Consider the following 13,946-nt stretch of genomic DNA (forward strand, 5'->3'; position numbering starts at 1 on the left):
TCAGTGGTAGAGCGCTTGCCTAGCAAGCGCAGGCACTGGGTTCGGTCCCCATCTCCGAGGGGAAAAAAAAAAAAGACAGGACAGCAGACTTGGGTGACAGTTGGAATGATTCCTGCCAGGTAAATGGTGGTGGTGGTGGTGGTGATGATGATGATGATATTATAAATAACCCATATTTATAATTCACAGTTTTCAGACACTTTTCCGTTTCTTCTTTCTAAGTCTCAGCGCGAGACCTGGCGTCTACAGGATTGTTTCGCCTTGTTCTGTGGCTTGGGAACCTTGACTAGTCTGGACGGGGCGGGGCGCAGCTACAAGCCCCAACCTCTGCTAGGTGCGTCAAGGGGAATCCTCGCTGCACCTGGGCGCGGCAAGGAAATTGCACCATGTATGGGCAGCTGCGTCAGAGGGGGCGTGGCCACCGCGGATGCTAGGGGACGCCAAGTCGGTCGCTTTTTCCCAGTAGAGGCGGCTTGCCACCAGAACTGGGGGTCGTGAAGTTCCGAGCGGACGGGTCCACGGAGGTTCATCTGGAGAGGTGGGTCCCCTGCGAGGTGAAAGGCGCCGCTGCGACACACCCCCACCCCCCGCGGTGCAGTGGTTCAGCCCAAGAACTTTTCATTCATAAAAAAGACCAGACTCTGCGAGGCGCGAGTGAGTCAGAACCGCAGCCGCCGACGCGGACCCTACCGAACATCCAGCCCAGGGCATGTACCGAGACTTCGGGGAACCGGGACCGAGTTCCGGGGCTGGCAGCGCGTACGGTCGCCCCGCGCAGCCCCAGCAAGCGCAGACACAGACAGTCCAGCAGCAGGTGAGTCTGGCCGAATCCCCCGGGGGATCTGAGTTTGGACAGCATTGGGGATGCTAGAGTTAGTCTAGTATGCCCGGGATTAGGACTGGGGGTCCCTGAGCAGCAGCTAACTCTAATGGTCGCGACTGAGGATCCTGCACATTCTGCGTGGTCCGGGAACCCATGTACCGGGTCGCCAAGGGGAGGCGCGCGGCGGGAAGCGCGAAGATCTGCTAATTCCCCTTCTCGCTCCCCCTGGCTGACTGTCAATCTGCCCCTCCATCTCGGTTACGGTCTTTAATTTTCTCATGTCTGCCCCCTAAATACGCTGTTCCCCCAAATACCTGTCCCATCCCAGACTGGACAGGATCAGAGGACTCCATCTCCAATTGATATCTGGGACCTGGAGTCTGGGCACATAGGAGACTGGGTCCATGAGAACCCAGTCGGGACAGCGAATTCTTAGCAGCCTGTCGTCAGTGGCTGTTCGTGTGTCGCTCTAATTGTCCGTGTCCCTTTACGCGGTCAAGTCCTCATCTTTTTGTGTGCTGTATAGATAGAGCTCATGGGCCCCAGGCAGTGGCTCTGAGGGGTTCCTGGAGACCACGAAGTGTTGAGACGTGCGCGGGGGTCATCTGCCCGGCAACTTTCGCGCTCCATATTCTCGGCACTCGACGTCTCCCACTGCTGGATAGGGGCACTTGTGAGGTTGCAGGTGCCCATTTCCTGTCGAGGGGCCGCAAGCACGTGTCGCCAGGGGAGGGAAGAGCTGCGTCCGTTTCGCCGAGTCACAGCGGCCGAGTCACTGAGGCTGAGTCACCCTGGGTGCCCCTCCCTTCCTGGCCCCAAACGGCCCCTAGGACCGACGACCTGGGAGCGAGAGATGCCCCTGGCAATGCTTCTAACCCAGAACTGGGGGTCACTGAGCTGCTGCATCCCCCAGTATTGGGCTGGGGACATAAGATGTCCAAACTTGTCTAGGCATGTGAGGTGCTTCCTGGACTGAAGGGGCCCCACACCCTTAGCTCACAGAACTTGAACCCAGTTTTCTCTCCCAGGACACTCAGCCCCCACTCCCACTGCCACCACCACTCAATCCCAACACATGCCTCAGATTTCTGGAAGAAAAAGAACGGAAGAATGTCAGGCCCCTTATGGGAGACTTTTACTCTCTTTACCTTATTTCATGGACTCAAAACCCCATCAATTTTGAACCTTCAAGTTTTTGAATCGACAGTGGGGCATGCATTGAATCCCAGCATTCAGGAAGCAGAAGCAGGCAGATCTCTGGAAGTTTGAGGCCAATTTATTCTACAAAGTGAGTTCCAGGCCAGCCAGAGCTACATAATAGAGAGACCCTGTCTCAAAACCAAAATAAAATTCAAAATTAAAGAGCCGATTAAACTGATTTCTGAGCTATGAGAGCCGGCTTTCTCAGCAGCAATGAAATGTTGAATGATATTAATAAGAATGATATTAAGGGAAACTGAGGCAACACAGGCTAAATAATGTGCCTCAGTCTCAAAGCCAGCCATTGGCCAAGTTGATGCTTGAAACAAGACTCCCAAGTTATGGTGCTGCACATCTATAGTCTGGGTGCCTGGGAAGTGGAGGCAGAAGAATTAAGAGTTTAGGTCTGGGGGCTGGGGATTTAGCTCAGTGGTAGAGCGCTTACCTAGGAAGCGCAAGGCCCTGGGTTCGGTCCCCAGCTCCGAAAAAAAAAGAACCAAAAAAAAAAAAAAAAGAGTTTAGGTCTAGGGTTGGGGATTTAGCTCAGTGGTAGAGCGCTTGCCTAGCAAGAGCAAGGCCCTGGGTTCGGTCCCCAGCTCCGAAAAAAAGAAAAAAAAAAAGAGTTTAGGTCTAGCCTAAGCTACATGATTACCTTCCCCCCGACCCCCAACAACAAATTCTCTTACTTGATTCTCAAAGTTGCCTTGGGAGCTCGAAGCTGAAAGTATGTTCGTCTTCGAGGATGGTGTAGGAATGAGTGAGCCCCTGCCATTTTAGGCTCAAATCTCAGTTTCTACTTATTAGCTGTGGGTCTATGGGCAACTGTTCTCCTGTCTGAAAAGGAGGATATGGCAGCTGTCTGAGTCACTGTTTGTTCAGTAGTTGGAACAGTATTGAACAGTCCATACTTGATTTACAAAAAAAGAACAAAACTATCTCTGATGGGGAAACAGGTAGAGAGACATCTTGTGACCGGCCCAAAGTCACACAGCTCCTGAACAAGTAAGTTTCTGATTGACAAATTGTGGTTCCTTGTGGTCTCCCAGAACCAGTATCCATACTGATGTTAAGGGAGACAGAAGTCCAGCTTCTGTACCCTGGAAGCCCCTCAATTCACACAGACCTTATCATTCCCTCCTTGTTTCTCAGAAGTTCCACCTTGTGCCAAGCATCAACGCTGTCAGTGGCAGCCAGGAATTGCAGTGGATGGTGCAGCCTCATTTCCTGGGACCCAGCGGCTATCCCCGACCTCTGACCTATCCCCAGTACAGTCCCCCTCAGCCCCGACCAGGAGTCATACGAGCCCTAGGGCCACCTCCAGGGGTGCGACGCAGGCCCTGTGAGCAGGTAAGGAACAGAGATGTTGCACTTTCAATAGCCCTTAGGGGTCCTACTAGACAGGGGCTGGATCTTGCTATGAGGGAATTTCTATTCCGCATAGGAGTCCCTGGGACACCAAGAAAGAGGTAAAAGGTCACCTTCGAGTCAAGGGAAGCTTCCTGGAGAAGGCTACATGTTAACCTAGACCACTGATAGGATTTGTGTATGGAAAGCTGAAAAGAATCTTCTTGGGATAGAGTTGAAGGCACAAGAATCGAGGTGGAGGGGACAGAGTGTAAAGTTGCTCACATGTCTCCACTGTCTCGTGCACAGGGTGGAGGGAAGGCTGATGCTGTCCCTTGGGTCAAGGGAAGAGTAGGAATGAGTGTTCTTTTCAACATTCTCTGACTCTCAGCCTCCCTATTTCTTTTAACTACCACAACAAGTGAGTAGGCAGTGGTGGTGAACGCCTTAACTCTGAGCACTGGGGAGGCGGAAGCAGGCAGATCTGTAAGTTCGAGGCCAGCCTGGTCTACAGAGTGAGTTCTAGGACAGCCAAGGCTACAGAGAGAAGCCCTGCCTCAAGAAAGAAAGAAAAAGTGAATGGGAAGTGTATTTCAGGTTTTCCGTCTTCCAGCAGAGGAAGTGAAGCATAGAGAGACACTCACTCATTCAAATTCATGTGAACGTGAGGAATGAGACAGTTCTGGCCTTGGCCTCAGCTCTATCAACTCCCAAAGTTAGAGCTTAATGAGCCATTCTCAACCAGAGCTCCCAGAAGGTTGCAGACAGAGTGAGCTGAGAACTTTTCCTCACTGAACTCCTTTCTAAAATAAATAAGGTCATGTTTTGGTCGGTTTGTTTGAGGTAGGGTCCTGAGATCCTCCTGTCTTCCCAAATGCTAAGATTACAGGTGTGCTAGAAGCCTGGCAGGGATGAAAGACCTTTTAGGTCTTGACACTTCTTTTCCTCCCCCTGAAGTACTGAGATGAGTCTATTGCAGGGAGCTCTCTTATTCAAAGCTAGTGTGCTAGGCCTGTGATCCCAGGACTTGGAAAGTAGGGACAGGAGGAGCCATTCACGTCCACTCTCAGGAACATGGAGTGTTTAAGGTCAGCCTGCGATACATAAACTCTGTCTCTGATAACCAAACAGTAAACTCGACTTAAATGTTAAGTAAGAAAATATGATGTAAGAAACAAGCCTGGTTGGGGGGGGCGGTTACCTGTGGTGAAGACCCTGCTTCAAGCCTGAAACCCTGGACACAATCCCCAGTGTATACACATTCCCAAGTGAAGGCACACCCTTGACATGATGTCTCGGTAGAGGACGGAGAGGGAGGGCAAGACCCTGGGAGATATGTGAGAGTGGCCAGAGAAGAGCCAGCAGCAGGCTTCCCAGCAACTGAATCACTTACTTCTGTGATCAGCTGGGGCATGAGCAAGAGGCAAGCCCAGGGGCTGGAGAGATGGCTCAGAGGTTAAGAGCATGCTCTGCTCTTCCAGAGGTCCTGAGTTCAAATCCCAGCAACCACATGGTGGCTCACAACCATCTGTAATGAGATCTGATGCCCTCTTCTGGTATGTCTGAAGACAGCTACAGTGTACTTATATATAATAAATAAAATCTTAAAAAAAAAAAAAAAGAGGCAAGCCCAGGGTGAGCAGTGAGCTGAGGGTAGATGGCTCCATCAAACAGCCTTCCACTCAGTGTGAACTGAGTGGATATAGAATCGTACTCTGGAACTCTAACAAATTAGTCATCCTTCCTGAGCTTCAATTCCTTACATGTGAGTATATAGAGGTCTGCAGAGATGACTCAGCAGAAGCTCTGGCTGCTCTTGTGCAGGACCCAGGTTCCATTCCCAGCATGTAGCAACTCTGTCCATATTCCCCCACAGCTTCTCATGCCCTCTTCTGCCCTCCACCAGCACTGCATGCATGTGCTGTGCATTCCACACACAGACAAAGCACTCACACACAGAATGTCCTTGATTTTTTTTTTTTTTTTTTTTTTGAGACAGGGTTTCTCTGTGCAGCCCTTGCTATCCTGGAACTCACTCTGTAGCTGACTTCAAACTCACAGAAGTCTGCTTGTCTCTGCTTCCCGAGTGCTGGGACTAAAGGTGTGCGCCATCACCACAAGCCGTTTTTTTGTTTTGTTTTGTTTTTGTTTTTGTTTTTGGTAAATTTTATGAACGAGTGTTTGTGTGTATACCTGCATACCAGAAGAAGGCATCGGATCCTCTTATAGATGGTTGTGCTGGGATTTGAGCTCAGGACCTCTGAAACAGCAGCTAGTGCTCTTAACTGCTAAAACATCTTTCGAGCCCCAAGCTCATTTTTAATTAAAAAATTATATATATATATATATATATATATATATATATATATATATATATACATATATATATTTTTTTTTTGGTTCTTTTTTTCTGGAGCTGGGGACCGAACCCAGGGCCTTGCTCTTCCTAGGCAAGCGCTCTACCACTGAGCTAAATCCCCAACCCTATTTATATTTTTTTATGTGAGTACACTGTCGCTGTCTTCAGACACATCAGAAGAGGGCATCAGATCCCATTACAGATGGTTTTGAGCCATTATGTGGTTGCTAGGAATTGAACTCTGGAAGGGCAGTCAGTGCTCTTAAGCATTGGGTCATCTCTCCTGTCCCAAATTTTTTTAATCTTTTTAAAAAAAAGGGGGGGGGGCTTAGGCAGTGAATCTCTGTGAGTTTGAGGACAGCCTGGTCCAGGACAGCCAGGGCTACACAGAGAAACCCTCTCAAAAACCAAACAATCTATGTAGGGGAGCCTGTGAGATGGCTCAGTGGGTAAAGGTGCTTGATGCCAAGCCTAATTACCTGAGTTCCATCCTTGAAAGGAGAGAACCAACCTCTCAAAAGTTGTCCTCAGATCTCCACAGGTGCTATGGCACACTTACACACACACACACACACACACACACACACACACACACACACACACACACAGAGGACTATATATATGAATATTATGACTCTAGCCAGGCATAGTGTGAAACATGCCTTTAATCACAGCACTTGGGATGGGTGAAGTTTGAGGCCAGCCTGGTCTACAGAGTGAGTTCCATGACAGTCAGAGCTATGAAAAGAAACCCTGCTTTAAAAACAAAGCAAACAACAACAAAAAGAATCTACACAGGGAAGACCAAAGGGATGGGGGACGGAGGCTGACACAAGGCTCCTAACACTTAGGAGGTGGAGGTCGAGGAATGGGGGTCTGAGGCCAGTCTTGCCTACATGTTGAGTTTAAGGCCAGCCTGGGACACATGCCAGATGTGGCAGCACACATCTTCACCTGGGTGGTAGAGGCAGGTGGGTCTCTGTGGGTCCCAGGCTAGCCTGGTCTATAAATCAACTTCAAGGCCAGGCAGGGCTACTCAGAGATTCTGTCTAAAGTACAAAGAAACAAAACTGAAAAGCAGGAAAAAAAAAACCTATGTAAGGGCTGTAACTCAGTGGTAGAGCATTTGCTAGCCTGCACCAGGCCATGGGTTTGATCCCTAGCACTAAACGAAAGTCCTAGAAATTGCTTTGCTAGTAACTTTTGGCACTCAAGGGCACCTTCTACCATTCATAGCTCCTGTGGGGAAAGAAATCTCATCTTCCACAGATGAGAAGGCTGAGAGAGTTCTGTAAAAAGAGATAATCGGGGTTGGGGATTTAGCTCAGTGGTAGAGCGCTTGCCTAGGAAGCGCAAGGCCCTGGGTTCGGTCCCCAGCTCCGGGAAAAAAAAGAACCAAAAAAAAAAAAAAAAAAAAAAAAAAAAAAAAAGAGATAATCATGTCTCACACACTCAGGAGGGATGACTACTTCAGCCTGAGAGATGAGAAGGCCTCCTGGGGTCCCAACATCTTAGTCCAGTCCTAAGATGAGGAAGGTCAAAGTTTATGGAGAGGGAAAGCATTACAGGAAAGAAACCAGCAGTAAAGCCAGGTGTGGCTGGGAATGTCATCTATGAGGTGACCAGCCGCTGGTACACAGAAACAACTGTGGAGTGTGGGTACCTAAACTACAGGCTGAAGGAAAGTTGGATGGCCAGCTCAGGGCAGCTGGTGGCTCAGGGTCAGCCTCATTGTCCCCCTTCTCTCCCAACCTAGATCAGCCCGGAGGAGGAAGAGCGCCGCAGGGTGAGACGAGAGCGGAACAAGCTAGCAGCTGCTAAGTGCAGAAACCGAAGAAAGGAATTGACAGACTTCCTGCAGGCGGTGAGCATCATCTGATACAGAGGGTCCCCAGGCCCGGAACCACCGAGCCTAAGAGGGGCCTCGGCTCCCAGGAACATAAGAGACCCAATAAGTTACTCTTCCACACTCTGCCTTCCTCCCTGTCCGAGGGGAAGTCCTGGAAAAAGGATAAGGGAAAGTGGCTTAACTATTGTTTGTCTTGGGCTTCAATGCAGAGTCCTAGTTGGTAGGCAAATCTCCTAAGACGCTTGGGCCTGATGGGAGTCATGCCCATTTTCTCCCAGGGGCTCATGGGAGTTGCAGTCCAGACTTGTTGGGGATTCCAGGCACAATCCCTACTCCAGCCTGAGGCTTGGAGATCTTTAGCCTTCATTTTCCTAACTTTCTGCTAATCCTGTAAAGGAGACCGACAAGTTGGAGGATGAGAAATCGGGGCTGCAGCGTGAGATCGAAGAGCTGCAGAAGCAGAAGGAACGCCTTGAGCTGGTGCTGGAAGCCCATCGCCCCATCTGCAAAATCCCAGAAGAAGACAAGAAGGACACAGGTGGTACCAGCAGCACGAGTGGGGCGGGTAGCCCACCGGGCCCCTGCCGCCCAGTGCCTTGTATCTCCCTTTCTCCAGGACCCGTACTTGAACCGGAAGCACTGCATACCCCCACGCTCATGACCACACCCTCTCTGACTCCTTTTACTCCGAGTCTGGTTTTCACCTATCCTAGCACACCAGAGCCTTGTTCCTCAGCCCATCGAAAGAGTAGCAGCAGCAGTGGTGACCCCTCCTCCGACCCCCTAGGTTCTCCCACACTCCTGGCTTTGTGAGGCACCCAGCCACACCCCTTGCAGGTGCTACCCGTTGTCATCTCCTTTCCCTGTTCATCCAGCAGGCCTGGACCATACCCATGCCCCAAACCAGCAGGTCTTTTATCTCTTTCAAGTAGAACAAACATGTTATGCTTTGATATAGAGCCAGCTTGGGGGTCCCCAAAGCTGCTCACTGTTTCTCTAGAGCTGGCCTATCATAATTTGCATACAGAGAAAATATGTCCCCTCTGCCAGAGTAAGCCTGGCAGCTCTGACTTTGTAGATCCCCAGTGGTCCTTTGATGCCTTGCAGACCACTTTCCCACACCATGTCACTTTCTTCATGTTATCCAGCCTACTCTAAGCCTAGATAGAAGGTGCCCTTTAACTAGCCTAGAACACTAACTCACACAGCACCAACAGCCAGCAGCACCAGGACACCCTGTAGGCTCCTCCTGATCAGGAGGCACCAACAGCTTCTGTGATGAGCTGAGCTGTACTCCCTAGCTCTGAGAAGCTTTTAGCTCTGGGGTATCCAAGCCTCCACAGCAAGGGCAGCTGCTATTTATTTTCCTAAAGAGACTATTTTTATACAAACCTTCCAAAATGGAATAAAAGGCTTGAAGCTCTAGTCTGAGTTGTCATGTTGGATCCAGAGGCTAAAGGAAACCATTTGGAACAGGAGCTCCAGGTTCCAGTCTTAGCTGTGACCTTGAAGAAACTGCCATATATGTTTTTGGACTTCAATATTCTCACCTGAAGAATGGGGCTACCTCTGTTCTGCCTGTACTGAGAGATTGAGAATGCTTTGGAGTGCAAGCAAAGAAGATTATCAATTATTTTCCCCATGGGAACCCACATTACTTCTGTCTTAAGGACTGGGGGCAGGGAAGGACGGCAGTATATCCTTCCACCATCTGACCAGGCGGGCTCAGTGGGCTTTAGGCCCCCAACACCTGCTTCCTGTCCCATTGTTTTGGACAGGAAGGAGCCTGGAAGGGAGCTGGAGCCACTTCAGTGGCCGGATTTCGGCCTGTCTTGGCGCCCATCGGGGGAGTTAGTGATCTACCACAGTCTCAAATCCCACCCCAAATCCAGGTGATGGGGAGTCAGCCCTAGCTCTGCAGCACCGCCGATGGGAACTGCACCGCATCTCTGGGTTTCCGCCCTCTTCCCAACCCCGGCGAGTTCCAGACACAAGCTGGCAGGCTTCAGGCTCTGCTTCCTTCCCAGTTTATTAGTCCCCACCCAACCACCCAGCAAGTCCCTCCACTTCAGTCTCCATTCCCCTGCTGCTCTGCCAGCAAGAGCGAGGGGCCCTCCTCAGTGCCAGGGCTTTTTCAGTCCATGCCAGCGCCCTGGTGCTCAGCCGAAGCTGCGACCAGGTCTGGAGGTCCACGGCATTCCCCGCGCTCAGAGAGCAATCCAGGCAGGCATTGGCGTGGAAAATGCGGCGCCCTCAGTCATCAGGAGAGCAGGCTAGGGGCAACTGATCCGGGCTGCCCACACTGCCAGTGCTGGAACTTCCATCGCCTAGGTCGCGGGGCCCGCACGGTGGCAGGGCGAGCTCGGGTGTGGGCCCAGCACCTGAGCCCACTGCGCCGCCGGGGCCACCACGGGGGCCCCACTCTTCGCCCAGTGCTAGGCAAAGCTCCTTAAGGGCCAGATTTTCCCGCAGCAGCTCCTCCTGGCGGCCTTCCAGCTCGGCTAGCTTCTGCCAACAACCACCCAGGTCCTCGCGCACCGCCCGGGATGCTTGGGTCCCAAAGAGCTGCCACTGGCGCGCCGCACGCCGTCCTCGTTGGCGCTCTGAGTCCAGGAAGCAGCAGAGGTCGCGCAGCTCCCGGTTCTCCGCCTGCAGACGCCGGTTGAGCTGTTTGAGCTCACGGATCTCACCCAGGTGACCCTGCAGCTGCCGATTCACCTCCTGCATCAGGCGGCCGCGCTGCACCAGCGCTGCCAGGCGCGCCGCCTCCTCCCGCCGTAGGCGCCGCACCAGCTCCTCCTTACCCAGCGCCGCCATCTCCTCGTCCGTCAGCTCCTCCAGGCCGCCTGCCTCGGCCTCCATAGTTGATCAGGCAGCTGCAGCATCGCCCGCCCACGGCCGCGGCTCTGAAGCCCCTCCTCGGGCCGGTTGCCGCTCAGGCTCCGGCCCGGGTCTGGCTCCGAGGACCGTAGGCAGTGAACGAGGCAGCGTAGGCTGCAGCGGCTACTTTGGGGTGGGCACGAGGCAGGGCGCGCGCCGGGGCGGGGCCTCGTGATGTTGCCGAAGAAGAGCCAATCCAGAAAGCCTCCTGGGAAGGGGCGGAGCCTAAGCCTGGAGCTTTTTTTTTTCTCGCCCACTCCGGACCTGGATGTCACGACCCTCAAACAGCAGGGACCTTCTCTCTCCTTTCCTTCTATGGTCATCTCAGCTGGACTTGAAGGCGTTGCAGGACTCCATGTTCCAAAACCTCCTCAAGCACTTTTTGAGAACTGATATTCAGGTGTCTGCCTTTGACTCCTGCCCACCCCTCAACAGAAGCTAAACAGATGTCTTACTGGGCTTTTTTCCCCTTTGCTGGAACTCTGAAGCATCACTCCCAGCTACTCCAAATCTAGAGTCAAAGGTCCTGGCTCATTCTCAACCAACCCTCCCTCCCAGAGACCGTTTCCTGTCCGCAGGATGAGCCATCCAAAGGATTTGATTGTTTAATAAACCTTTGTTGTGTGAAAGGTCCGTTCATAAATAAACTTAACGAGAATCCTGTACTTGACCAAAAAGGTCAAAATCTGACAGAAGAAGCCAAGGCTACACAGAAACCTTGTCCTTTTTTGGGGGGGGGGAGAATGAGAGAAAGAGAGAATGAGAGAATCTTTTGGGGGAAGAGTGAGAGAGGGCACGAAAGCTCACACCGAGCATATGGCTCAATGATAAAGCACTTACCTAGCACGTGGAAGGCCCCGATTCATTCTTAGACCATAAAAGAAGGATGTGATACAGAAGTAGTCCCTGAGATCCCCCAAAGTATTTTTCCAAATATCTGAGGGGCCCTTAAAAATACATAAGATGCCAGCAGAGAGTTTCAGGATAGATAGGGCTATGTAGAGAGACCCTGTCATCAAAAAACAAAAGACTGCCAAGAGAGGAAAAAGTGTGTAAGAGAAAGCAAGCAGTGTAGGAAAAGTCACTGATGCCCTGGGGAGTCAGCTCCTTTAGGGTTAAGTGAAAGGCTACTTCTGAGTTTGGTAAGTGTGGGTATGTAGAGAGTGGTTAGAGGAGGAGGCTTTGAAGAGCTGGGTATATTGGTGCCACCTCTCCTGCAATCCCAGTGCTTGGGAGGTTGATGTTGGAAGACTGCTGTGAGTTTACACTAGCCTAGAAGTAAGACCTTGTCTCAACAAACAAAGCGAAAAAGGGAGGTATGCTTCAATGGTGGATAGATGTTGGGTTCTTAAGGACCTGCAATGCTAGAATAGAGGGTTTCCAAAGGCCAGTAAGAAGTTTAAACTTACTGGAGAGATGGCTTAGTGGTTAATAGCACTGACTGCTCTTCCAGAGGTCCTGAGTTCAAATCCGAGCAACCACATGGTGGCTCACAACCATCTGTAATGAGATCTGATGCCCTCTTTTGGTGTGAATGGAGACAGCTACAGTGTACTCATATCTAATAAATAAATCTTTTTTTAAAAAAGAATTTTAAACAGGGAAATAACATTTCAAAATGTTTTGTGTGAGCAGGATACATTCACACACACACACACACACACACACACACACACACACACACACACACACACACACATATATATCCTGGAGAGCCCGAAAGTAGACCAGGGTGGCCTCCAATTCATGGAGATTCTCTGGCTTCTGTGTAGGAATGCAGAACCACCACACCCAAGAAAATATACATTTTAAAAAGTCTTTTCAGAAGCCAGTTGTGTGGGCATAAGCCAGTAATCCCAGCACTTGGTAGGGGGAGCAGGAGCTTCAGGAATTCAAGGTCATCCTCCCACAGCAAATTTAAGACCTGAGCTGTAGGAGACTTCATCCCCGATTCCAACCCCCACCCCCACGTCTCCAAATGTGCTGTGTGGGGTGGACTTTGGTGGCAGGGTGTTCTCTAGATTAATAACACTGTGTCAGTGAACAAAGAGCTGTGCACAGAAGGACGAGGCTGGCTCTGAGTCAGTGGGCGGGGAGTAAGACACAGAGCGGCTCGAAGCAGCAAGCACATCCACAGCTCTGAACGCCTCACAAGAGCAACTTGGAGACAGCCCAGGTTTCCAGAACTGGATGGCTGCTGGGGCTGCCACTGAGATAAGGTTACAGGAAAACGGACAGGAGCGAGAGGGATCTCTCTAGGAACCCTAAAATGTGCTCCGCCTAGGGATCAGAGGTGGAGCGGGAGACCTTACCTTACTAACCATGACAGTCAGGATTTCCTCCTGTCTTTTCAGTGCACTGAGATAAACTGGCTTCTGTAGAACTTTTTTTTTTTGAGCTGAGGACCGAACCCAGGGCCTTGTGCTTGCTAGGCAAGCGCTCTACCACTGAGCTAAATCCCCAACCCCTCTTTTCAGTTTTTTGAGACAGGGTTTCTCTGTGTAGCCCTGGCTGTCCTGAAACTTACTCTGTAGACCAGGCTAACTTCAAATTCAGATATCTGCCTGTCTCCCGGGTGCTGGGATTAACAGTTATTCGGGGTTTATGTTTTGGTAATTATAAACAGTAAGTTACAGTGTATGCAGGAATACAGCAGACCTATGCAGAGGTCAGATGGTAAGAGCTGGGTACATAGGAGGTTCCTATCCTGTGATCTCAGTGCTTGGGATGTTGAAGTTGGGAGACTGCTGCCAATTTAGACTAGCCTGGACTACAAAGTAAGACCTAAACAAACAAAACGAAAAACGGAGATAGTCCTTTCCTTACACAATATGGGTGCTGGAGACCGAACTCACGCTTGGTGGCTCCTGCGTAAGCTTTTAATGCCTTACGAGAAGACAGAGACAGTGGAAAGCCTTAGGAGATAAGTGCCCTTACAGATGCCCCATCCAGGCAGAGCTCGGAAAGACTTTAAGAGAAGTCACTAGCTTGTATGTGGGTGTAGTACGTGTTGAAAAACTGGGGCTGGAGAGAAATCTAAGTGGTTAGGAGCAAGGAACTGCTCTTGTACAGGAATTAAGTTCTGTTCCCCACAACCATGTGGGCAACTCATATTTGCCTGTAAATCTAACTCCAGGGACTCCTCCTCTGGTCTCGAAGGGCATTTACACTCACACACCCTCTCCCCAAATACACATAATTCAAAATAATAAAAATAAAATACGTGCTGGGAACAAGAAAAATGCTCATTTGTCTGTCTGATGGACTATGGAAGTAGGGACACACACACCTAGCGATTTAGGATAGAGCCCCGGAAACATTCTAATTTAGGTTAGGATACGGGTCAAAATTGGGAGGCTCTGAGAGAACTGAGAAGATGGAGAGACAGAAGGAGGTAGTGGGAGAATCTGCAAGGCGGGAGACTGGGAAATGGCTATCCCAAGGTCTTCCGAAAAAACGGCTCACAGTGCTCAGTAAAGAGCGGAGCAGTT

General features: G+C 50.7%; 2 protein-coding genes across 3 annotated transcripts; one reads left to right on the forward strand and one right to left on the reverse strand.

The window, feature by feature from the left end:
• Positions 1–485: 485 nt before the first annotated feature.
• Positions 486–8,999, forward strand: Fosl1 (FOS like 1, AP-1 transcription factor subunit). The gene is made up of 4 exons (NM_012953.2): positions 486–814; positions 3,173–3,370; positions 7,483–7,590; positions 7,972–8,999. Exons 1-4 carry the CDS (start codon positions 710–712, stop codon positions 8,386–8,388), a joined length of 828 nt encoding a protein of 275 aa, NP_037085.1. The 5' UTR covers positions 486–709; the 3' UTR covers positions 8,389–8,999.
• A 587-nt stretch (positions 9,000–9,586) lies between these two features.
• On the reverse strand, positions 9,587–10,602 carry Ccdc85b (coiled-coil domain containing 85B). Of its 2 annotated transcripts, NM_001400780.1 has the most exons (2): positions 10,380–10,602; positions 9,587–10,224 (listed from the first exon to the last, which is right to left on the reverse strand). In NM_001400780.1, the coding sequence occupies exons 1-2, from the start codon at positions 10,435–10,437 to the stop codon at positions 10,025–10,027; spliced, it is 258 nt and encodes an 85-aa protein (NP_001387709.1). In that variant the 5' UTR covers positions 10,438–10,602; the 3' UTR covers positions 9,587–10,024. The 2 variants fall into 2 exon arrangements, with proteins under 2 accessions (NP_001387709.1, NP_001387708.1); NM_001400779.1 differs by having other exon boundaries at positions 9,587–10,602.
• Between the last annotated feature and the right edge of the window lie 3,344 nt (positions 10,603–13,946).

Source organism: Rattus norvegicus, chromosome 1, assembly GCF_021556685.1.
Source record: "Rattus norvegicus strain SHRSP/BbbUtx chromosome 1, alternate assembly SHRSP_T2T, whole genome shotgun sequence".
NCBI classification, from domain to species: Eukaryota; Metazoa; Chordata; class Mammalia; order Rodentia; family Muridae; genus Rattus; species Rattus norvegicus.

Bases quoted from the DNA above. Each gene is read 5' to 3' on its own strand.
- Fosl1 (NM_012953.2), top strand. From the start codon at position 710: ATGTACCGAGACTTCGGGGAACCGGGACCGAGTTCCGGGGCTGGCAGC. The intron at 3,371-7,482 runs GTAAGGAACAGA...CTCCCAACCTAG, and splicing joins GACGCAGGCCCTGTGAGCAG to ATCAGCCCGGAGGAGGAAGA. The intron at 7,591-7,971 runs GTGAGCATCATC...AATCCTGTAAAG, and splicing joins TGACAGACTTCCTGCAGGCG to GAGACCGACAAGTTGGAGGA.
- Ccdc85b (NM_001400779.1), bottom strand. From the start codon at position 10,437: ATGGAGGCCGAGGCAGGCGGCCTGGAGGAGCTGACGGACGAGGAGATG.